A 26415-nucleotide genomic window follows, 5' to 3' on the forward strand; every position below is an offset into this window, starting at 1 on the left:
CCTCATTACACTGCCATCAGACTGTTCAACACCTCAGACAAAGGCAGTGGATCATGACACGGACTTAAATATTAACTGTATACAGTAGTGAGCTACAGGACAATCTGAATTTCCTCAATGGATTAATAAAGTATTTTATCTGTCTATATATTGAATCCTGCTTTAAAGACACTCTGAATCCTGTGTTCCTGCCAGTCATGTGTTTCATGGAGGGGCACAGGGTGTGGCTAACCGAGACCCCACCTTCAAAGTGGGCTCATTAAGGGTCCCACAAGTTCACTTCCTATTTTTCTTCTTATCTACATTTCATTGTATATGTAAAACACTTAACTGTCTGTATAATCACCATGAAGTCGGACAATATTAAAAAGAGGTTGTAATGTCTGTCCCTTGTTGGCAAACAGTATGTAGTCCTGATTTACAGTGTGTGTTGTCTGTCTGTTACCTCTTGAAGGGGTAACACACTGACAACAGACCCGTCTGTCACAGTCGGTTTGGCTAAAGACAACAATGCATACGTGTTTATTTGCATATAGAGCAGGTAAGTGAGATCCAATCATGAGTGGTCACTGCAGATGCATGGGGAGATGCATTTAATGCCAGGTTTGAACTGGGCCTTTGTCACAAATACGGCAAAATCAAATTGCAGAGGAAAGCCAAGGAACCTCAGCATTTCAAGAAGAAAGAGTCTATAGGGCTTCAGTTTTTTTCTGTGCTCAACCAAAAACATTTTCATCTTCCTGGTGCTGAATAAAAAACGCTTCCTGTTGCACAGTTTTATTCTGAGGATGTATGCGAGCAGGAGACTTTGCATGACTTTCAGTGCAGCACTGAATATACAGGACAACTGGAGTTTTGGCTGACTAAAACTCATCAAGACCTGCATACGGCCATGTGTGAACAGGACCAATGGGAAGACTCAAATGTTTTATGACAATAAAAACAATGTACAACTCAATTAAAATTCTACTAGTTGATTTTTGTTGAAACTGTTGAATAGTAGCACAAAATACCAACTACAGACAGCCTAAATCAAAAACATATCATCTTGATATCCATGTTGACTACTGTAGGAGAATCCTCCTTCATAATACAACTACTGTATACAAGGTAGAAGACAGTAAATCACTGCTATATCACCATCACCAAGTCTGAGCAGCCCCTCTCGTTTTTGAATACAACAACAGATTCAGTCATTTATTAAAGCAAATGATAGATGTTTAATAGAAGCATTACCTTGTTCAAGTCTGAACAGTGTCCTCTCTAAATTCTCCTTCTCGTTGAGCATTAGGACTCTGATCTGCTTCAGGTGTTGTGGTAACATCTTGAGAAGATCTCTTCAAACTTCACTGATCCCTGGCTTCCTGCAAAGAGGAAGGAGAGGTGTAAATAATTTTAAATAAGTCTATTACATCACTCAGTGGTCAGGGCATGCTTGAAATTTCACTCTGTCCAATTCAAAACATCCAGGGTAAAAATCTATGAGTCTTAGTGAGAAGTGTATAGGATAGAAATTATGTAGTCAGAAAATAAGCAGGAGATCCAACCCACTGCTGATCACTTGTAATAACAAATCGATAACATTCAAGACTTGGTCAGTAGACCTCGGATTAATATTATAGTTTTTTATTGAACTTCTTATATTGCTCTTAATTTCCTGTTTACAGTTGTTTCACAACAGTTTTGAAGGACGTCATCAGTTACACACTGACCACACACAGTCCAGTTATATGCTAGGTTTTGACCTGGTCGTGTTTGGTGTCAGTTTTTTAAGTAAATGTGTGGTATTTATGTCTGAGCTGATGTTTATGTCTGATTTTGTGTGGTACTTATAGTGGTTGTATTATATTGTTTGTATTTGTTCATCTTAATCTAAAAAAAAAAGGAGGGTTAAATGTTAAACAAGGATTTTTAGGCAGTTGCACCAGTTGATTGAGACATGTGTTGTAACACACTGTTGTAACACAGCATGAAGTTTGTCCTAATACTTTACATACCATGAAGTATGTACCTTAGTTCAAACAGACAGTTGAAACTGCTAAAAATGCATAAGTATTTACTTTTTATACTGTAAAGTAAATGTTGCTTATATTTCTAAATATTTTGAATGCAGGATTTTTACTTGTAATGTAGTATGTTTATAGTGTACTACAACTGTTACTTAATAGCAAAAGATCTGAATACTGCATACAACACTCACTGTTTTAGCCTATTTGATTATGGGAATACAATCAAAAAATTGCAAATGACTGTACTGTTTGTTATCTTACAGTGAGCATTTGTGCAATCTGAAAAATAAAGAAATTCTATTTTACCATATGCAATCTGATTTTCAAGGACTACAACTTAATCTTCTGACTGGCATACACTTGTTACACAACATGCTTTTAGATGATGGGACATTACATTAGACTAATACATGAATCATAAATATGAATTGCAATCTCAATGCCTCCATAGACACCCTTTTTAGAATTTAATTTCAGCAAAATCACATGAAAATGTTTTGATAAATTAGTATTAAACTGCATGTGCAATATCTATTTTTTATTTTACCAAGAACTTCAACTTCATGGACTCCTAAAGACCATGGAACGTACTTGAACAGTAGTTTGAACACAATACCGCACAGGACCAAATCCTGCAGTCAGAGCTTTGTGTTCAGCTCTACAATCACTGGAGCAGGTTAACGCATCCAGAGTCACTGAACCCCTTTGAAACCCTCCATCTGAGTCTGCGCAGTGCCTCTGTCCGATCAGGACAAGGTCAGGAATCCAGTCGTTAATGTCACACTACCTATTTATAAAACTCTTCCCACCACTCTTCTGTTGCCTGCCACTTTGGGTCCACACCGACACAAAGTGACGAACAGGCCTGAAATCACATGAAGATGACAGTATATTTTTTTATTCGCCACAGTGATGCAACAACCTGCAGAGCGGACGTCCGGGTTTCCATTCAAAATAGTCATAATTTAATGTTGCCTTGTTTACTAGCAAACCCTTTGTGCTCTATGAAACATAATGCAAAGCGCGGTTTAATTGTTAGTGACCACTTAACAATTCGGCAAATCTACTATTTAACAAAGGCACATTATTTCACTAAAACAACGTAAACAAGTTGTGATTCACTTGGTATCCATCCAGTGACCTCCCGGCAGAATGCACTGTAGTGGGCGGTGCCGTCAAGTTGGACTTTTACTGAAGAAAGGAACGCAGGCTGGTTCATGTTGATTTCGAAGCGGAGAATGGCTCTGGTTTTTTAATCGGGTGTTTCATGTGGTAACGTTAGGTACCTTCCCCATGAAGCAAGACAGCGTTAAAAACATTAGTTAACCGACAGAATTTTACATGTTTATCAACAGTCGCTGTCTCAAAAACAAGCGACACTGTATTTCCCCATATTAGAGTGTGACGCTGCGAAGCGCGAAGAGAAAAGCGTTCGGTAAAATGAATGTCAAAACAGTTAGCTAAAGTTATTTAGCTAACTAACGTAGCGAGTAGTTCATCCACCGACCTGCCAGACACTAGCTGCAGACAAAACTCCTAAAAGCTTAACATTTGACAATACTATACGACAGTGCAGAAACATGTGTAAACGTCCATGGCCGGTCACCTGTCAGTTGTGTCCTCTGTCCGTCACAGCAACAGGAGAACAGTTTGCAGAGAACAGCGCGGTTTTTCCTGGATGGCCCGACAGGCTGAACTGAGGGGGCGTGGTTAGCAGACCCGGAGCTGTTCGGCTGCTACCGTAATAACCCGAGTAGAACGGAACGAAATGTCGCAACCGTTATTGTTATTATGTCATTTTATTAGATGCGTGTTGAATGAAATAACGATGTATGCCTTCCCAAATGCTGCTGGTGCTGCACAGATACTTACTATTAATAATAAGCGCAATTGTTTTTTTTGTTTTTTTTGGATTCAGCTTTGTTTAACACCAAATCCGGATTATTATCTGGATCACCCTTATTAAAATGAAATAAATGATATTTTTAACATCAAGATTCAAGCATTATTTCCTGGGAATTTCACAGAAATGTGAAAAGTTTGAAAAAAAAATTGCTGCATCCCCCTTTGTAACCGGATCAGAACCAAAAATCTTAATTGTTCCTCCCTGGCCCATGACCCATCCCTCCACCAAGTTTGGTGCCATTCGGTTCAGTATTTTTTGCACAATCCCGCAGACGAACAAACTTACATTAAAAACTTAAATTGTGTCAATGTATTTTCCTGAGATCCTTGTAAAATTTGATACATTGCTTAATGGAAATTCAGTGGTGGTTGCCAAAGTACTTAACTATTTATCTCTCAAACCCTCAAATGCAATCACAGAAAGAAAGGAATCCCATATTTCTGATACAGACTGATTTGGATAATCAATACAGGTTAGTTGGTCAACCATGAATTTTCATTTCTCAAGTATTTCAATAAATTGTTGACAATGCACTCTGCTGGATTTCAAAGGTATATCAGCTTGATGTTATCTGGTACATTTACAGAAATAAATGATGGTAACATCTCATTGGAAACTGAGGCCATAATGCTCACAAAGAGCATTTGGTTGCATAATTTCTGTTGCGCTCTGTCTGAGCTTTACCGGACACATACACTTATCATGTAGCCCACACACACAAATAGACAAGGCAGTTACATAACCTGGCTCTGCAGTGCAGTTGCTGGGGAGACAGAGAGCAGCACTCCAGGCCTTTACTGCCAGAGCATGGGCTAGTGACATAATGCCAGTGTTAGGCCACTGCCATACACTGTCAGATACATTAGAATGTGTTTTTAAATGAGCTTCTGTAATCAGATTTCTGTAACTGATTATTTGTGTGAACCTTATTAAGCTGATATTACTATGTGTCTCTTTTTATATCATTGTGTATTTCTCTTGCAACATCATATCCAACCATCAGTGCCAAGCCTTGTTCATTAAGATTCAGTTGATCAAGATGAATTTCATTTGACATTAGTCACAAATTTGTCATTTCATTTTCTAAATTTTACATATTAAAAAAACTGCAAAAAAGATACTTTTCTATGTATTTCTTTATTTTTGTCTGTGAAAGCCTGTTAAAAAGCATTTTGAGCATCCTGTGATACTAAAGCTTTTAGCTGAAACCCAGACTGATCAAACACCTCTGGCTGTCATTCATAGCAGGCCGGCCACCAAACCTTCTCATCAAGTGTTATTTATTAAAAGTTTAATGTTCACAAACTCAACTCATTGGGACTGAGTTGGGTTTGATTTGATTAGAATTTAGTTACAGTGCTGGCAACAGTAAGTAAATACCACAGCTTTGATTGAGATGTTGCTAAATGTTGGTGTCTCATTTTTATAGCTTTGCCCTGCATCATTTCAAACCAGTAAGACAGACTGGCGTTTTGGATACTATTGTCACAACTGTTCCACGGTGGAAGTACAATAAAAATGAAATCATTTAATATAAATCTAAATGTGAAGTGAGGCTGACATCCTGCATTATTTCCTAAATAAAACATAACACACATGAACATGTTGAACATGTTGCATACTAGCTGCCAATACCACACTGTCAACATTAGTATACAGTGTTTACATACAGGACATGAGATGCAGTGTTTTTAATATGTACTTGCACTCTGTGGCTGTGTCAGGGGTGAAAGGCCAGTGGAGAAATGAGCAAATTAACAGTCCATCCTCTGACTGGGAAATTAGTTGTTTATGACTTTACAATGACAAATGTGCTTTGTCATCAATGTGTTTAAGAATTATGATTTTTGTGAAAAACCTTATTGCTTTCACACTGTCACCAAGTTCACTCTTCTAAAGCCTCAGTTAAATTCCAATGCATTGATTCAAATGTCCTAGTTCTATATAGTTAGTCAAAATAGTCAAAATATCACCTGATGAAAAATATTTGAAACAGACAGGAAGTATAACCTCATTTACTCATATAATTAAATTCATGCGGTACTTGCCTGTTGAGTTGAAGATGTTAATCTTTCCTCTGTTTTACCACATGATGGTGGTAGAGGACCAGACAGTCCATACAAATTCTTCCACTTCACACACTGTAAAAAAAACACATCTGGGAGAGAGGGTGAAAGGGCTGCAACTGAAACCAGTGGGAAACACAATAAATATTCAGAGTGATGTACCTTTGGTAAACTTGTATAAAAAATACAGAAGATGAAACCGCTCCTATGTGGCAAACAATAAGATTTCATAGCTGAAATCTCTATTCCCCAAAGCTGTGTTTAAATTGGGCTCACACATGCATCTGCAGCCGTCAGTTTGATCACAAGGGTCATTCACAGGAGCAAAGGTGGCTCAGGTTCTCACTTCGTCTCTCTGGCATTGCACAGGAAGCAGAGAACATTTGTGTTAGCAAAAATACCAACAGCAATAAACACCTGCACAATAAAACCAAGGCATGATTCAAACAGGACTCTGTTACTCTGTTTCACAGTCTCGACAGAAGAAGCCATGTTTGTGTTCTGTAAAACTAAAGCTAAGCTGTAAATCACAGGATGTGGTGCCCTGCACTATCAGCAAACGGGCGGAAGTCTTAAATATTTCATGTGATTGATCAGTAACAAACCCTGGCATAAAAGTGAAATCTGTTACTCTAATTTACATGGTTGCATCCTCCACCAATTTTGAAACAAAGTTTTAGAAGCAGTCATAAGATGGTTCTCATAATCATCCTGGTCACAGTCATCAAAGTCACTTCTCATCTTATGGTCTCAGCAAAACAGCTGACTGAAAGCAAGAAATTGTTAACTTTTAATTTTACCTTTAATTTTACTCTAAGTTTATTTATGTTACTGTTTTGCACCAAACACCAGCACAAATTCCTTGTATGTGGAAACATATTTAAACATACAAAACTGATTCTGATTCTGATTCTTTATATCAATAGTAAAAACAATGTGTTGGTATGATTCCTTGACTAACCAGAGCAGACTGAGGAGGCTCAGGTGTTGTGGGGTGCAGGGGACACTCCTTAAGACCTTTCATGACAGTGTGGTAGCGTCAGCTGTTGTTGGAGCAGCAGCATCTCAACAGCAGACACGAAGAGACTAAACAAAATCAGAGGGCTGGCTCCGTCCTGGGACAATTTAACCATTTGTCATTAAAATGTGCATAAAACACACTAACACCAATGACTTCACTTCCTCTGTTTCCAGCTGTCCTTAACTTAAAGTTACACAGACCTTTTTCACAGACCAATTACACTATTAATTGTTGCACTACATTGCAAAGATTTCTGGAAGAGTCATCATAGCTCTTTTATCATTAGCTCCAGCTGTGTTCTTCCTGTTGCTGTGAAAAAGGTCTGTGAATTTGATTCACTCAGAGGTGGTTGGAACTCAAGCCACTGGGAACAGTGCAATCACACAAAAAGAAACTGCTGTAAAACTATGAATGCATCTTTTGAGTGTCACAGAAACACTGAAAAATTAATCTTTCTATTAACTTTGTCATATTGTCATTTGTGTGTACAGTTAGCTTAGTCTGTAATGTTCCTGCTCTGTGGTCCCAAGAACACAGACAACTGAAGAACATTATCCACATTCACACCTTGCGAGCAACTGTCTGTGGAATCTATTTGGGGACGTGTCATCCAGTTCACCAAGGAGGAAACAAACAACAGATATGAAAGGAGCTTATCCAGTTTCAGTGTTAAAGCTCCTTTCACTGTTTTTTTAATAGTACATTTAATTATAATTATATTTGTCCAGATAAATCCTGTAGATATATTGTGTATATAGCTGTAAGTGGAATGTGATAAGGTAATGGAAATGACCTGCGCCGGAGTGAAAAGTCATATCAGGATGTTTCAATAGTCCATCCATCAGGTCGTAAAACTGCTGCAATAGTACCTTGAGCTCCACTTTAAAACACACTGGAGCAGTGGAATTGACTCACACACACTATAGTCACACTTGGACATTGTTCTGCAGAGTTAAGGCAGCGTTTCCTTCTGCTGCAGCAAGGTGGTGAGTAGTCATTTTAAGTGTTTTTTGCTTTTAGAGGGAAACATTTTACTTCTATTTTTTATGACAGTTTTTACAAGTGGAGGCAATTTCTTTACAGTAAAAACCCAAAGGGTCTCCTGTTATTGGAACAATCCTCATTCAACATGTACTTCAGTGACCAGTCCAGAATACAGTGGAAACCATGCTATTTAGTGCTGCTGCTCACACACTTACACACCACTCTGTTTACACACATTTGTTCATATTTCTGGACACAGGTGAAAATCCTCCCTGCCATCTTTTTCTATACAGCACAAAGAAGGTTGAACCTGTTTACTAGTTCACTAAGTCTATCAGTCTTTTAACCTGCAAATCACTAAACTGTTATCAGCTGCTCCAGCAATAAACTTCAACACCAGACGAAAAAAACAAAATCCACAGAAGAAATCATGCATTGTGAGATTGTTGATATATAATCATAGGCTAATAAGACTTGTCTGACCTCCAGCATGTGGAGGTCAGACATGAAACATTGAAGTTACTCATATTATTATTTCAAAACGTGTGTCAGAACCCTGAAACAAAAGGTTTTTGAAACTGGAGAACTTGTGTCAAGGAGGGAAACTAATGACCAGGATGAACTCATTAATGGTTTTACTGCTCAGTTTGACTGTGGCACCACAGTAATGGGGTCACTGTGAGAAAACAACACATAAATCAACAGATGGATGAGATACTGTAAATGCAGTTCATGCAGTTAATTTAATTCGTTTTATTGTTTTGCCCACTGCAAGAAGCTGATCAAAGGCTAGGTTAGGCTATATTACTGACTGCCTTTTAATTAGCTGACTGCTAACTGTTGGTTTGCAGATGTTTTGGCTGCAATTTGTTGACACCTGCACAGATCTTCCCACAATGTAACAGATCATTTTCTACTGCTGTGCTACTCATAAGTACAACTATAGGAAGTGTAGTGTCACCTACAGGTTTCTGAAGAGCAGTTCTGAAGCTCAGAGTGAGCTGCTCCACCATCACCATCTTGCTAATACCTGATTCTGCCTAGTTCCTGGCCAATCCAAAAATGGACAAAGAGGTGTGGCGTGTGTGGAGGCCAGCCCACCCAGACCCACCATCCAACCTTGTAGGATTTAGTTTCTCTGAGTGTTTACCTGAAATGAATGCTATATTTCTATTCGCTCACTCAGAAAACAGTGAGAGCCTCATAGAGCTCAGAGATAGAGATGTAAAACTGCAGTGAGATGGTTTTGGTTCTTAAAACCACAAATATGTTTTTTTTTAATGGATATCAACACTTCAAATAAAACATAGGAAAAGTATAAAATATTGTCGGGTAATAAATGAGTCGTTTCTTTTTCATTTCAGACGCCCTGGACACCCTGTAACAACTTCATCCTGAAAATGTCTTCTGTGGGCTTGTGCTGTCTCCTCTTCATCTCTGTCTCTGTGTGTTACTGGGTGCCAACAGACTGCTATGCTGATGGCAAGGTCACCAAAGTCTGTGGCAGCATGGAACCCCATCATGGTTCCCCTGGTCAGACCGGTACCAGCCCTTACCACCTAGCAACCAACACCACCACATTCAACCCTGGAGATCACATCCAAGGTGACTAGCAGCTGTCATCCACAGAGAAATATTCAAACCAAGCCTGAATGTTTAACCCATATCTAAATATCGTATAAAATGCAATATTTCAGAACCTTTCAGGAAATCCACCATAAAACAGGATTTAAATTGCCAGTTCTCCCAATCTGCAAAAACAGTTTAGTCCTAAAGGAAGAACTGTAACTCTGTCTTTGTATGTATAATAAATAGAAATCAAAAATGAACAAATTCTAATCAATGAGACTCAACTGAAGATTAAACCTGTTCAAAATGCAGGTCTTCATCATCCTGACTAACAGTGGGTTAGTACATTGTTTATTTAGATGATGAATTTTTGTTTTAATACTTCGTTTTAAAAACACTTTCCAGTCATTCTGTCTGGGACATCATACTTTGAGGGCTTCCTGCTTCAGGCAAGAGATGCAGCCAATCAGGGCTCAGCATCCACTGCTGGCACCTTCACCCTGACCAATCCCAGCAGGACCCAGCTGCTCACATGTAATAAGCAACAGGTGTACAGATGCACACATGCACACATGATACATAATAGTCAAAAAAGATTATGTTGCCTTAGTTCATCACAAACCATACAACATATTACACAATGCAAGTATAAAACATATAATCTATGTGTGTGTGTGTGTGTGTGTGTGTGTGTGTGTGTGTGTAGGGTTCAGCAGTGAGCCATACAAGTGACGCCAGACAGACACAGGTTACTGTCATCTGGAACGCTCCTCAGGATGCTCCCAATGAGGTTCAGTTCTTGTGAGTTTCATTCTCTTTCTAAATGCTAATGCTAATGCTTCAAAGCTGAACCATAATACCTTTGTTGTCACAAGTGATGATTACAGTATAAGTGGATGTGCAAAAAATACTTTACCAGTAGTACAAGTAAGAGTCATAAAGTCAGGAAACTGACACAGCAACGCCAGTTACACAGCGTTAAGTGTTATTAGCAACATTAGCCCGTGTAACTTTCAGCCACTGAAACTAGCTAGTTAGGCTAGGACATGTGGTCTGCATCTATTTCTGTGCTGTTATGTTTTGGCTGAACAGGAACTGAATAAAGGCTACACTACTTTCAAGTTTCAGTATAAATAATATATCAAATGCAGCAGAATAAAATATATAACCTGATAGGAAGAGAATACTGGTCGGTCATACAGATACACAGCGAAAGTACTAAAGCTAGATAAAGCCTTGGTGTTATTTTAGACTCAGACCTGAAGTCCCACATCAACAAGGTGACAGAAACATAATTTTCCACATTTTCCACCATAGAAATAGCTACACTATGGCTATTTACAAATCAAAAAGATGCTGAAAAACTGATTCTTGCCTTTATTTCAAGGCTACTCAATTACTATAACGCACTTTTTACTGGCCTCCTGAAATAAAACCATAAACGCTGATTCAAAAAAACACTTTGCAGCTCGAGTATTAAGAACCAAGAGGAGAGAGCACATTACGCCAGTTTTAGCTGCTCTGGTTACATTTAGAATTGATTTTATGCCATCCTCCTTATATACTAAGCCTTTATAGGATGAGGACCAAGTTACATTGCTACTCCCTGATTACTATATTACTGAGATTATCTACTGCTGCTGGTTTATTGAAGGTTCCCAGTGACAGCTATAGGAAAATCAGGAATCGCAGCCTGTGCAAATAGCATCAGCCTAATCTTAATGATGGCTTAATTTTCACACGACTCTATCACTGAGCCAGCATGGACATACTGTACTAATGAAGTGCATCCATTATTATTTAGACCTGTGCTGACAAAGGTCTTTGCAATATCCTTTAGTCCTGTATGTAAGTGAGAATTTTGGTTTGAGACAGACATAGAGAAAACAACAACAACAACAACAACAAGACAACAACATAACCAAAATCAATGGGGCTCATCTTCAGGGACCACAAACGTCCACAGCAATTAGCCATTTGACTAAAATGATTGAGTGTATGAGTAGAAATATTATTTGTTTGTTAGTTTTCTTTTACTTAAAAGATTGATGTCGAGAAAGGAGAGTTAAAAGAAAAAGATTGTTGTAAGAAAAGGCGCTAAGTTGTAAGAAAATACTTTCACTGCTACTGCAGTTTAGAGTTGACCCTAGGTTTCTCCACCTTTTCTACAGGGAGATCATAAATAGCTTATCCTATGTGTGAAAGTACAGAGGCTAAAGTCTGAAATAATTTACACATTTACTTTACATACCTGTTGGGGAAAGTGTTTTCCTGTGAGTGAAGTTCTCTCATTGAACACTCACTAAAACTTTGATCTAACAAACCAGTTGCACACGGAACAGTTAGTTTGTATTCACCTCAGAAAAAGTTGTGTGTCTGTGTATACCCTTGACATCATTTTATAAATTTAGATCCATCTGTGGGTATATTTTCCAGTGTGACTGTAGTCAGCCACTACAGGGTGTTTTGGGTGAAGCTGCCTGGACCAATCATTTATCGCCATGGTGTTACACCTCGCCCAACTCAGCCCACCACTACACCTCCTCCGATACAGACGACCACACCCTCTATCCTGCCGGGACCTGTGAGTGTTACAGCATCTGATTGCGTCATTGATGTCCTGTCTCAACATGCAGTGATCAATAAACCTGAATGTGAAATGTGCATAACATCAGTGTAACATACTTCCTCCTCATCTTACATGTTTAGTTCAGTTCTGACGGCTGCGGCCAGTCAAAGTCCTGCCTCTTAGACCCTCCAGGATGTGATCCACAAGATCCTCGCTGCTTCTTTCTGTCCATGACCACAGAGGGACCAGACAGAACGGTTTGACAGTTGACTATTTATTTCACTAGTACAGATAAAACAATTACACATGCTACATGTAGCATTTTAACATCAGTGAGGCAGAGACATGAGCAGCATCTAGACTGTTTGAAATGATCAGAATGATATAATGAATCACCTGCTGTATCTTCATCACTGTCCTCTGCAGTCTGTGATGTTTGAGCTGAGTGGCCCAGCGGAGGGATATGTTGCATTTGCTTTGTCCTGGGACACATGGATGGTAAGCTAGTCCCTCTATATAATCCTAAATACTGTGTAACATCGAAGCCAGGCTGATGTTCAGTTTAGTCTGATAATGATTTACAGCGTTGATCTTAGTGTGAGAGGAACAACTTCCTGTTATAATCCATTAACCTACATTGTGCCTTTCTACGAACCTGATTATGACAGTACACGCCATATATATGCTGTGTTTTTCCATGTGTGTGTTTGTGTGTGTAGGGCAACGATGATGTGTACATGTGTTTGGAAGATGGGGACAGAGTATCAGTGAGCGCTGCCTTCGTTAGCGGACGAACTCACCCTGAAGACCAGACACAGGTGACAAATGAAAACACACTTGGCATGAATACAAGTTTTCTCCGGATGAATCCACTGTGATGTGAACTGAAAACACAGGAGCAGAGATCCCTGAAGACTAGATGTCAGTGAAATCTGGAGTCAGGATGTGGTTAGTTTCGCTTAGAATCAAGACTGGACCCGAAGGGAAACAGTTAGCCTGGTGGTGTCTCTTAGAAATGATGTTCAGAGACTAAAATGTTTTCATATTTCACTTTTGAATGAATGTATTGAAACACTAGAGACTGAGTTTCACTTTCCAGAGTCCAGTCTGTGGTTTGGACAAAAAAAGACTTTGGTTGAGGTTAGGGAAAGATGGTGTTTTTGGTTAAATGCAAATAAACATGTTATGTCTGAAGACACCAAACCACAGTCTTTTCCTAACCTAAACCTCGTGTTCTGAGAGTCTCAACATAACCATCGAAGATCTGCAGTAATGCTTTAGTCTCTATAAGTGTATATTGTGCTACTTGGCTGCTCGGATAATTTTATTAGCCGTGTTTCTGCTTAATGTGCAATTTGAAACTGCTCATTTAAAAATGAATAATGGAAACACAAGAATTTTTCAAAAAAAATGTAAATTCTCACGTGTGGTGGTTTCTCGGATTATTCAACAAAGCAAAAGTAAAATGGAAACACTTTTCCCGCATTCAAGCCACATGACATGACTTGAGCAGTCACATACAAGACATTGCAGACTATTATCTCCCAAAAAATCCCTGAATCATGGCTGCTGCCAGATATAAGGGGTTTGCCCTTCTGCCATTACATGCACCAGATGCCCTCGTCTGTTGCAGTGGATGTAATCATCCCATCACTTGACCGATGTTGGAAATCCTTGGCCATATTTAGCTGGAATGATCACGACAGGAGAAACACACTCAATGGAGACACAGACCATTCGAAATTGTGTTCTGGTGACTTTTCAAAAAAAAAATTGCTTCTATTTTGTGCAAAACTGCAATGGAAACGCAGCTACTGGTACATTCAGCATCAACATATTTGTGACTTGCCAAACACATTGTTTGTGTTATTTAACACAAACATACCAACACCTCTGGTTAGGCCTATATTGAGTCCAGCTCTGTGCGATTTGGATGCCACCAACATGTTGTTTTTGTCCTCTCTGTGTGACCATGTGTTTAGTCTGGCGTCTCTTCAGTATCATGGCGGCTAGCAGATGGAGTGATCCAATGCAGGTTCAGCAGACCTGTCAAACTGGCCAACCTGGAACCAGGCCGCTATGATCTGGACCAGGAGTACTTTCTGTTTCTAGCCAGTGGACATGCTCAGTATGGTAAGAGACCTACATTACCTTGATTCTGGACCCACTGACCCTGGCAGTCACCGAGTGTCTTAAAGGCTGATTAAAGTTCTTATCAGTCTGTCAGAGCTTTATCACGTCACATGACAGTTTGATTAGCAGAAAATGTTGCAGTGGGTATCAGTTTTATTAGAACAGAATCGCATTAAAGGAGATAGTCATAACTTTTGATATTGCCATTTGTTCAGTGGGTTGTTTTTATCTGACTTCATAAGGTCTGAGATTCCTACAGTGTCTGTTAAACAAAGACACAGTTACAAAATTAAATTCCTTTGAGGGATTTAAAGAGTGAGCTCCCTCATGTCTCTTTCCTCCAGGTAAAGTGTGGAAACATCGTCAGCAACCATTAGTGTCCACCCACAGAAAACGTCTCACCGGCCCCCCTGAGGTCCTAACAGGGTCCCGAGGACCCACCATAATGAAAATGCATGGTAGGTTGAGTTAAACCCAGGACATGTTATCCAGGCTGGGCCAGGTTTGATTCCATTACCTCTGTCAATGAGTTACCTACAGCATACTGTACGTGAAATATGTAAATGTAAACCAATCAGTATCTGAAGGAGGAGGACATGCAATAGTTTTGATGTTATGATGTGTAACACTGAGAAAAGCTAACAGCTGAACTGGCTCCACTTCTCCAGGTGCATTAATGCTGTTAGCCTGGATGCTAACAGGGAGTGTTGGCACCTTCATTGCCAGCTTCTACAAATCTGATTGGCCAAATCAAACTCTGCTCGGCCAGAAAGTCTGGTTCCAGGTAGGTAATCACTCACACACACACACACACACACACACACACACACACACACACACACACACACACACACACTCACAAAAGAATGGCAATACTATTATATGTGTGTGTGTGTGTGTAGGTTCATCGAGGCCTGATGATGCTGACTGTGACTCTGACCGTTGTAGCCTTTTGCCTCCCATTTTTCTACAGGAAAGGTTGGAGCAAGGTACTGTACACACACACACACACACACACACACACACACACACACACACACTATATGCTTGGTGAAAAGGGATGCGACGCATATACTTGTGTATGTGCATTTGATGAGCACAATGCAAGCATGAAGATGCATGTGCATGTGCACATGTGACTCTTAACTCTAATCACTCTTGTTGTTTTATCTGTTTCTATTATTTATGTTACTTGAATTTCTATGTATGTATGATTTTCCATCAGGTAATTTTTATGATAGTGAGTTGGTGATTAATTAATGTTAGACAGCAGTGTTTGCTCTGCAGTGTGGTTCATACAGAGCAGCAGGAAGGTAATTCAATTCAATTCAATTCAATTCAATTTTATTTGTATAGCGCCAAATCATAATATACATTATCTCAAGGCACTTTACAGGGTAAGGTCAAGACCTTACTTTGTTACAGAGAAAAAACCCAACAGTTCCCACAAAGAGCAAGCGCTTGGCGACAGGGGGGAGGAAAAACTCCCTTTTAACAGGAAGAAACCTCCAACAGAACCGGGCTCAGGGTGGGGGGGGTCTGCCTCGACCGGTTGGGTTTAGGAGAAGATAGAAAGAGGGGGAGGGGGAGGAGAGGGGAGAGAAGAGAGAGAGAGAGAGACCAGGAACAGCTGTGTAGGTAATGGTGTTATCAATAATAATGACAGGTAACAGTGGTTAATAGTAAAGATGAGTAGTGGTGGATCTGGATCCTGCTGCTCCAGAGGCAGAGAGACCTGCAGAATGAGGACAGAGAGAGGGAGAGAGAGGAGAAGCACAAACTACGAGAGAGAAAAAAAATACAAAGTTAATGGCATGAAGTCATCGAGAGAGAGAGAGGGAGAGAGACAGAAATAGGGAGAGAGCGCCCAGTGAATCATGGGAATCCCCCAGCAGTCTAGCTCTATAGCAGCATAACTAAGGGATGGGTCAGGACATACCCGAGCCAGCCCTAACTATAAGCTTTACTAAACAGGACAGTTTTAAGCCTGATCTTAAAGGTAGAGAGGGGGTCTGCCTCCCGAACCCACACTGGGAGCTGGTTCCACAGGAGAGGAGCCTGATAGCTGAAGGCTCTGCCCCCAGTTCTACTCTTACTAACTCTGGGAACCACAAGTTGACCTGCATTTAGAGAGCGAAGTGTCCTATTGGGAAAATAGGGAACTATAAGCTCTCCAAGGTACGATGGTGCTTGACCATTAATGGCTTTGTAGGTGAGGATAAATAAAATTGAATTGAATTGAATTGAGGAGGAGGATTTTAAATTCTGTAATCACAGCTCAGTGCAGCCGAAGCTGAACACATGATGATATCACACAAATAAGTCAAATGAATTCATTTAAAAAAGAAAAGTTGTTGTATTGCAGCTGTTTAATGTTGCTAGCTTAGACACAGTGTCAGTGTTGGTCTTACAACAACAGTAAGCTAACGTTAGCTTAGCCTGCCAGCATGATGTGTGAGAGAGAGGTACTATATATGATATTGTACAAACAGTAAATGTTATTTAGCTCAGGGTTTTTTTGTTTCATCATTTATATTCTCATCATGGTCTGTTGAGTAGATGGAGTGAGATAGATGTACTTGGCCTAGACTTTAGACTCTCTCTCTCTTTTTGTAAATTGTTATTACTTACAGTTGAAGCCAAAATTATTAGCCCCTCATATGAAATTAGACAAAACTTGTGATTTCTGCATGGAAGTGGCCATTAAGTGTTTATAGTGTATTTGTTTCCAAATAACAAAGACAAAATGTCCACTAAGTTTGATTAAGATATTTTAATGATACACTGAGTTGAAACAAGAAACGACAAAAATGAGACGTCCAAAATGATTAGCCCCCAGGCCATTAATAGTCAATAGTGTACCCTTTCTGAGCCACAACTGACAACAACCTCTTAGAGTAGTTCTTTACTAGGTTGGCACAGGTTTCCTGAGGGATTTTGGCCCATTCTTCCATTGCAAATTGTTCCAGCTTCTCCTAATTGTGTGGTTTCCGAGCATGGACATTCACCTTGAGCACTCGCCACAGATTCTCAGTAGGATTGAGATCTGGGCTCTGAGTGGGCCACTCCAGGACTTCAGTTTTGGTGTCCTTTAGGAACTGTTTTTTGATGCATGCTTTGGGTCATTGTCTTGTTGGAAGACCCAGTGACGACCTAAACCTAGACTAAGAGCAGATTTCTTCATATTATCCCTAAAAATTTCAACATAATTTTCTTTTTTCGTGATGCCATGCACCCGAACAAGGCTCCCTGTGCCTGAGGCTGCAAAACAGCCCCACAGCATGATGCTTCCACCACCATGTTTAACTGTGGGAACTGTGTTCTTAGGGTTGAAGGCCTCTCCCTTTCTCCGCCAAACATAAGCAACATCCATGTGCCCAAACAGTTCCAGTTTAGTCTCACCAGACCAAAGCACAGACTTCCAAAAGTCATCTTTACCTTTTAAATGTTCACGGGCAAACCTCAGTCTGGCTCTGATGTGCCGCTCTTTGAGTAAAGGGGTTCTTCTGGGACAATGGCCCTGAAGCCCACCACGATGAAGAGCCCTCACAACTGTGTTCCTTGAAACATCAACCCCAGAAGAGGCCAGGTCAGCAACAATTGTCTTGGCAGATGTCCGGGAATTCTTGCTGACATCTCTGACTAGATTCCTCTCCAGAGTTCTTGAAATCTTGCACTTTCGACCACGTCCCGGTTTGTTTCTTACAGAGTCTGTCTCCTTGAACTTAGCAATGATGCAACGTACAGCTGTTCTAGACACTGTGAAATGCTTGGAAATGGCAGTATAGCCTCCACTATGATAGTTATAGCTCATAATAAGATAAGATCACCTTTATTAGTCCCACAGTGGGGAAATTCACAGTGTTACAGCAGCAAAGTGGCAGTGCAGAGAACAGGAAAGCTGCAGAAACTGCAATAACAAATATTTGGAAAAAAATTTACAAAAAAAAAAAGACATATTTACAACAACAGTAGCTAAAGCATGAGGTTGTTACGGTGGTGAGTTGTCTGTTTCTGGTGTGTGTGTGTGTGGTTACTGAGCACAGTATTTGTTGTAAAGTCTGACAGCAGCTGGAAGGAAAGACTTGCGGTATCTCTCCTTCGCACACCGTGGGTGCAGCAGCCTGTCACTGAAGGAGCTGCTCAGTGCTGTCAGAGTGTCCTGCATGAGGTGGGAGGTGTTCTCCAACAGGGATGATAGCTTCACCACCATTCTCCCGTCGCCCACTACCTCCACTGAGTCCAAGGGGCATCCCAGGACAGAGCTGGCCTTCCTGATCAGCCTGTTGAGTCTCCCCCTGTCAGCAGTGGAGATGCTGCTGCCCCAGCAGACCACACCGTAAAAGATGGCTGATGCCACCACAGAGTCGTAAAAGGTCTTCAGGAGTGCCCCCTGCACCCCAAAAGACCTCAGTCTCCGTAGCAGGTACAGCCTGCTCTGTCCTTTCTTGTAAAGAGCATGTGTGTTGTCAGTCCAGTCCAGTTTATTGTTCAGGTGAACACCCAGGTACTTATACGAGTCCACAATCTCAATGTCCATTCCCTGGATGTTCACTGGGGTGGTTTGAGAGTGTTTGTACCTGCGGAAATCCACCACCAGTTCCTTGGTTTTCCCTGCATTGATCTGGAGGTGGTTCTGCTGGCACCAGTTCACAACATCCAGTTCTCTGTACTCCCTGTCGTCCCCATCAGCAATGAGGCCGACAATTGCAGAGTCATCGGAGAACTTTTGCAGGTGGCAGTTGGTGGAGTTGTAGGAAAAGTATGCAGTGTAGAGGGTGAAGAGAAATGGAGCCATAACCGTTCCCTGCAGTATAGCCTCCACACTATTATGAGCCTTCACTGTCTTCTTTCAGAGCTCAAGACTGATTTCCTTTGTCTTTGGCATGGTGAGTAAGACTAGTCCCTCACAATAATGTGCTCAAGTGCCCCGCTGGAGTCCTTTTATGCTGATTGACTGCACAGGTGCTGTGAGTTAGCTGATTAATTGATTAGGTGTGTTTTAAAAGCAAAATTTCACAGGGGTGCTAACATTTTTGACCACCCCATTTTTCACTATATTCGATATAAAGCAAGCTAGAAAATATATTTTAATTCCAAAATGTACCAAAAGATACTAGTAGCACTGGTGTATGTTTTATTATATCAAGTTTTGTCAATGCTGCAAACGTTTTGCAGAATTTTAGGATAATGTTCCATAATTCCTGGGGGGCTAATAATTTTGGCCCCAACTGTAAATAAACAGTGACTCTCACAGCTGCAGCAATGGATCTTTTCCTCTTCTTCTTCTAAATATATATATATATATTACATCATTATTATATATATGAGTGTATATAAGATGTGATATTTTTTTTACTTCCTGTATTTGTTTCTCAAGCATGATGTTTTAAATGTATGTTGTATATTTGTTTGATGGGTACGTTTGTATTTATAGTCAAATATTGTCCAGATGAGTACTGACATCAATTTAACAATGGCTGGAATTTTCAATACAAATTACTAGACCAGGAAACTGGGACTTTATGTTCTGACTAGTTCACTTACATGTATTGCCTCTAGATTAGGGGTGGGCAAAAGTTACATTCACTTTTAGTGGGAACAGTGTTGTTGATCACCCTTTTTTGCCAGTGCATCAAAGTCTGGTGTTAGTTTAGTTGTGGCAATTCTCAGAACAGATCTGAGGTGTTCATCACTCAGCTGAGATCTGTGGGGGGCTTTGTTGGTGTTCATCACACTGAAAGTCCGTTCACACACGTAAGTAGAGCCAAATAACACCAGCATTCTCTGTGCCATCTTCTTGATATTTGGAAATGTGGCTGTGCTTAAAGAAGCATAAAACCCAATCAGTGAAAGAGAGTTGAACTTCTCCTTTAACACAGAGTCACATTGGAGATCAATCAGTTCCAACTGCAACTCCTGTGGTACAGTTTCAGGGTCTTGTGTGAAGGGACATGACACCAGCTGAAGTGACTTGTCAATTTTCCCAAAATCAGAGAACCGATGGCAGAATTCTCCATGCAGGTTATCCAGTGATTTCCTGTATTTTTTCACATGTCGAGGGGCCTCTTTCAGTGTAGCCAGTGTGGGGAAATGAGTGAATGACTTGCTTGACCTTTGCTTTAAGAATAAAGCCAGCTTGGCTTTGAAGGCTGTGACGTTTGTGTACATTTCATGCACAAACTGGTCTTTCCCTTGTAGCTTCACGTTCAACTCGTTCATGTGTGTCAGTATGTCCACAGCAAAAGCTAAATCACAAAGCCAGTCTGTGTCACTCAGCTCAGGAAAATCGTCAGCTTTCTCAAGTAGCTCCAAAAATGAGATAATCTCCTGTTTGAGCTCCCACACTCGTTGACATACTTTGCCCAAACTTAACCAGCAGACACTGGAGTGGTAAAGCAAGTCCTGATGATCAGCGTCACTTTCTTCAAGAAACTTAATAAACTGACGATGCTGAAGTCCCCTCACTCGAATAAAGTTACCGAGTTTTACAACTGGCTTCACTACGTGGTCGAGCTGCAATACAGATTTACATAGAGCTTCCTGGTGGATTATGCAGTGTAAGAAAATTAGCTCCTGCTCAGGGTTGTCCTCTCTCACCCTCTGCTCGATTCTTTTGAGCAACCCGACGTTTTTGCCGGTCAGATTTGGTGATCCATCCGTGGTAACGTTGGCTAGCGTACTCCAAGGTAGCTTGTGCCTCTCGATGACGCGCGACACGCTTTCAAACAAGTCCTCTCCCCGTGTTTTCCCCCTTAATGATTCCATGGCCAAAAACTCTTCCGTTATCTCACAATTGCCATCGATCCCTCTAATAAAAATTAAAAGCTGAGCAGTGTCCTTTATGTCATTGCTTTCGTCCAGTGCCAAGGAGTATAATGTAAATGACTCCGCTTTTTTATTTAGCCTGCTAGATAAGTCTTCGTGTATTAACTCAATACGGCGAGTCACTGTCCTGCGTGATAAACTAAGTTTTTCAAATTTGTTCTTGCTCTCACAAGACAGCTGCTGTCTCTACCATGCACTCTTTTAGAAACTCCCCTTCAGAGAAAGGCTTGATGGTATTTGCTAATTTGAATGCCAGCAAATAACTTGCCTTCGTACTTGATTCTTGGATGGCAGTTTGTCGGATAAAGGTGTTTTGCTGAGCCTGCAAACTAGCAGCCAACCTCTGAGCTGTAGACGACCGTTCTTGCGTTGACTGGCTGTTAGCATAATTAGCATGCTTGGTGGAAAAGTGACGGCTGATGTTGTATTCTTTTAAAACAGCTACCGTTTCTTGACAAATAAGACATACAGCTTTTGATTGGACTTCAGTGAAAAAGTATTTAGTTGTCCATTCCTTATTGAACACTCGACACTCACTGTCGACTTTTCTTCTCTTTGGTCCACTCATTGTTGATGGGTTTAAAGCAGGAGCAGAGTAATAGCCGAAAGAAGTGCGGGCTCCACAAAATCAAGTCATGTATCACTGTGCCTAAAGCGCCACCTGGTGGAGCGCCAGGCATTACAGGACAAGGCCAAATGAATGCAGTTATGATTACGATATGATTTGATTTGGGCAATTCTGTACCAACCGTCGGCGGGCCAGATTAAAAAGACCAACAGGCCGGATGTGGCCCGCGGGCCGTAGTTTGCCCACCCCTGCTCTAGATACTGCTGTAACTGTGTGTGTGTGTGTGTGTGTGTGTGCAGCATGCAGGTGTCCATCCCTACCTTGGCTGTTGTGTTCTGGCGTTGTCCCTGCTTCAGTTTGTGCTGGCTGTGTTCAGACCAGGACCTGACTCTCACAGGTAAACACTGTTTACATTTTAAGAAAATGAAATAAAGGGATTTAGATTTCATCATGTTCAGTGATACTTGTATTTCAGAGGAGTCTTTAAAATCTTGTAATGTATACTTGTATATATGTACAGTGTCGGTATACTGGTATTATTTGTGTCTCTCTCCAGGAGGTACATCTTTAACTGGGGCCACTGGGGAGTCGGATCAGTGACTGAGATCATGGCAGGTGAGTCCACAGACACTTTGGCCGCGTTCAGACTGCCAGCCAAAATCCGATTTTTTAGCCCATCCAGATTGGAACTGGAGCTCTTTTGAAGTCTCAGTCACAAATCACATGAAATCCGATTTTTGGAAACCAGATCGAAACCACCTGAGACAGATGCGTCTCAGTCTGAACAGCTCCAAACACTCAGATCGGTTTCGATTGTCCGTGACGTCACTCTACGCGACGCCAGACCCAGCTCTTTGGGTGGCACCCATGGATGTATTATAAGACCTTAAGGTTCTTATAATACATCCATGGTGGCACCACACTCGTCGCTGCACAGAAACTCTGGCAGTGAGTGCAGCACGAAGGATTGTTGTGTATAATCCTACCAGCCTCCTGCGGCGTTGCAAATGTCTAGTGCAGGGGTGCCCAATACGTCGATCGCGATCTACTGGTCGATAGGAAGAGAAGTGCAGGTAGATCGCACGGAACTCCCAATGAAGTTGAGGAAAAAATGTAGATCGCACGGCATTAAAAGACGTAGATTCTACGTCTTTTAATGCTGCGAGCGACGTATTGGGCACTCCTGGTCTAGTGCGTCTGAGATGTTCTGCACCTCTACTGGACAGTGATACGGCCAATATACTGAGGTGACCTGCCTCCATCATGTTTGTTGTTGTTGTTGTCACTGTCGCAATTATATGACATATATCAGACACTCTGTTACTACAGCAACTTGTCAGATCAGTCAATAATGTGGTACAGTCTGAACAGAGCCGTATCCGATTTGGACACTTGCTAAAAACAGTGTGGACAGTCAGCCCTAAAAATCGGATTTGAGTAGGAATCTGATTTGAATCAGATTCGCCTGCAGTCTGAACGCGGCCTTTGTAAAGCTCCTTCCTACCTGGCTGTTTAAAGTAACTGTGTTCTCTGTGTTTCTTCAGTGGTGGCCATGTTCCTGGGCATGCGTCAGTCATCACTGCTCCTCCCCCAGCCATGGGCAACACATGTTTTGATTGGCTACGTGGTTTGGTTGGCCTCATTCAGGCTCCTCCTCCTGATCCACAAACACTTTTACATCAACAAATGTACGAAATCCTTCACGAAGTCGTGAGCTCAGATGTTTGTATTGATGATGATAAGGAAGCAGGTGCTGTGAGTTTGTGATCTCCTAACTGTTGTTTGTTTGACCTGCAGCTCTGGGGTCAGATGACCAACAGGGCATTCTTTCTGACCAATCAGAGTTCAGAAGTTGGGTAGGTACCCGCTTCACGCCACCACACAAACAGATTCAATATGAGCTATTGGTGTGTTTTCATTTTACATCTATTTCTAAGTAAAACTGTGCAGAGGAAGAACAGCGTCAGGCCTTTCAGCCATGTTTAGCTAAATGTGGACATTGACTTGGGACATGACTGATGAAGACATGACCACAAAAATCCAGACAAATGCACCAACTAAGGTTTTCTGAGGGCGGTGAGAAGAATCCATCCTGACTCTGACCGTACTCTCTGTTTCAGGGCTCCTTCAAGAAGTCTGTCATCCTGGCTGTCTTGGCTTTGGGAAACTCTGGACTCCTCGTGGCCTTGTTGTCTTCTATTGCTGAAATTTGACATTTAATGGCAAAGAAACTGATAAAACCTTCAAGACTGTGACACACTAATAAAACACTTTTAAATAGGAGACTTTTTTAACCAAGGTTTGGCAACAACAATTGCAGTATATGATTCAAAGTAAAGCAAAGCCGGAGGACAGAGAGAATGAGGAACTTAACTTTATTTTTATTTCACATTAGATCTGTTTCACTGCTTCCTGTTCGTCATGTTCATATTGACATTTTTGGTTGTATTTAGTTTGGAAGTTTGTGTTAGTTTACAATGACTCTATTCTATTCTCACCTGTCATTGGCATCATTAATGTTTAATAGCAGCACTATAGGAGCTAATTAAATAATTTATGAAAAGAAAACTCTTGAATCAGAAAAATACTACAGATGCTTTTTAAAGCTTTTCATTTATTTTTCATTTGATTCTCATTTACTTGAACTTAGCACTCAGCTGAGAGGTTTTTTTTGCACAGTGAATATTTATTATGTTTAATTATCTTTTTCTTTCACTTTCACTTTCATCATCACAGATTTGTGAATAAATATTTGGATAATGGCCTCAAATAAAAAGTTTTAGTCGTGTTACTGCTCCTCTTCATGTGGGACTCAGCATTTTAATTTTGAATTCGGATTAAAATAGGAGCAAAAGCCACTGAACACATACACACACACACACACACACACATACATATATATGCTATATATATACTGTACATATATATATATATATATATATATGTACAGTATATATAAAATAATATATATTTTACTCTCTAAAATAGATCAGAGAAGGAAAGAAGTGTGTGTGTGTGTGTGTGTGTGTGTGTGTGTGTGTGGCATTTGGAGAGTAGGAACCTGTATGACCTCTGCACATTTGTGACAATTATTCTTGTGGTTCTCCCAAACTTATCAATGTTGATTATCAGACTAAAATAAAGGAGAAAAGGAACAAAAATGCAAAGAGGAACTTTCATGTTATGTCCTCCCTCATGGATGCCGTGCTCACTACAGGTCACATCACATACTGTAGGTGGTTCTTCTACTGTCCGATACAACCCACTGGAGCGCCCGCTGAAATAACACCTCTACAGTGACAGGTACACTGGACTGTTGTCATCATGGTGACACGAATAAACATGCAGAGTGTACTGGCGGCAGCTTACCTGACCTTTGTTACTACGGTTACAATAATAAAACATGCAGTTAAGCATGGATCTGTCACAGTTTGGTTCATGTTAGGCACAAAAACCTCTTGGTTAGGTTCAGGATTAGATCATGGTTTGTGTTGAGATAAGTGCTTCATTATGATGAAGGTTAGAGGACCTACATCATCTGGACTGGTTTTGGAGAGGTTTTGGAATGGTTTGGAAATGTAAATTTGAAAGGTAATAACTTAGGAATCCATTTTTTAGACAGTTAACAAAACAGATAATTCAGGTACATTTTCCCCCAAAAGAATGGTGTAATATTGATGTTCAATGTCCTGTAATGTTGTGGAGATTAATAAATCCAGTAATTAACATATATATTCAATGGTACAAAGCTTTAAACAGAGGTAATATATATATATATATATATATATATATAGTTCATTTATGTAAAATCACTCATCTTTACCAAAACACATGTATTAAACAAATGTACATATTAGTTAGTTGTTCAGGGGCAACTGAAACAAACAACCCTCTGTCCTCAGATGAATGGCCGCCACAGGTGGGAGTAAAGCTGCAGGTCCAGTCAGTCAGGTGGGTGGGGAGGATGCTAAATGCTAAATTCAAGCTTAATTTCTATTAATTGCTGTGGTGTTTGTTTCTATTGTTTTATTTTTTCAATTGAAAACCTAGTGACCGAGCGACAGACTGAAAAGGACACTGGAAAATGTCTCTGGCTGGATAGAAACTCTACCTTCCTGAAGAGGCAGGCAACACTGGAGCTCATCATCCTCACTGGATTCATTGTCATTGTCAGAATGTCGACTGGGCTGTAGAGAAAACAACATCAACCATCAAGTTTGAAGTCATGAAACAGGCTGAGAGTATATTTTTCCCACCTGACACTTGTGAGAAAACACCTGTTGTGTCCATTCTTGATCATGAAGATGATGAACCTAACTGTGTGCTTAGCTGGTTTCTCCTCCTGCCCTCCTCACTCAGGAGGATGTTCAAGTCCAGATCCTGGAAGAATGGATGGTCCTTCACCTCACTGGCTCTTCCTGCATGAGAAGTACAGCAATCAAACATTTAGTTTGTACAGCTACACATCTTGAGTCACCTGACCCAGTCTCTCCACACAACCTCCACACCCCACTTATATCTTCCTCTGTTATAAGAACACTCAGCACTCAGCAGTTATCAGGACCTAATCTTTTCATTAAGGTGTATCAAGCTGCTCTCATTACATGTCATGCACCTCAAACCATGACACCCAGTCATGCTGTAATAGAAATGGAGAACGCTGAGCAGCTGGGACAAAAAGCAACGAGAAAAGTCAGGAGACGCAGAGTCACAAGCTGTACGCTTCCTACAAAATTTCAATGAAGTAGCCCTTCTGGTACGT

At 40.7% G+C, this 26415-nt stretch overlaps 2 protein-coding genes across 3 annotated transcripts in view; one reads left to right on the plus strand and one right to left on the minus strand.

Annotated features, from left to right (window-relative positions):
- agla (amylo-alpha-1, 6-glucosidase, 4-alpha-glucanotransferase a) overlaps positions 1 to 3760 on the minus strand; it is a 42586-nt gene extending 38826 nt beyond the window's left edge. For both annotated transcript variants that reach the window (XM_071490699.1, XM_071490698.1), the window contains exons 1-2: positions 3616 to 3760; positions 1237 to 1364 (exon numbers count right to left, since the gene is read on the minus strand). In XM_071490699.1, the coding sequence (XP_071346800.1) occupies positions 1237 to 1324 (88 nt within the window). In that variant the 5' untranslated portion in view covers positions 1325 to 1364; positions 3616 to 3760. The remainder of the gene's footprint in view (positions 1 to 1236; positions 1365 to 3615) is intronic.
- Positions 3761 to 7877: 4117 nt separating this feature from the next.
- frrs1a (ferric-chelate reductase 1a) lies at positions 7878 to 24440 on the plus strand. The gene is made up of 17 exons (XM_071492385.1): positions 7878 to 7988; positions 9351 to 9591; positions 9961 to 10103; positions 10262 to 10356; positions 11992 to 12139; positions 12265 to 12381; positions 12551 to 12622; positions 12844 to 12942; positions 14107 to 14257; positions 14602 to 14715; positions 14926 to 15041; positions 15160 to 15246; positions 21953 to 22050; positions 22210 to 22268; positions 23198 to 23341; positions 23451 to 23509; positions 23774 to 24440. Exons 2-17 carry the CDS (start codon positions 9387 to 9389, stop codon positions 23864 to 23866), a joined length of 1800 nt encoding a protein of 599 aa, XP_071348486.1. The 5' UTR covers positions 7878 to 7988; positions 9351 to 9386; the 3' UTR covers positions 23867 to 24440.
- Positions 24441 to 26415: the final 1975 nt, after the last annotated feature.

The sequence above is a fragment of the Trachinotus anak genome, unplaced genomic scaffold (assembly GCF_046630095.1).
Source record: "Trachinotus anak isolate AG129_WGS33_773 ecotype Australia unplaced genomic scaffold, CSIRO_AGI_Tana_v1 ptg000012l, whole genome shotgun sequence".
Classification (NCBI taxonomy): Eukaryota; Metazoa; Chordata; class Actinopteri; order Carangiformes; family Carangidae; genus Trachinotus; species Trachinotus anak.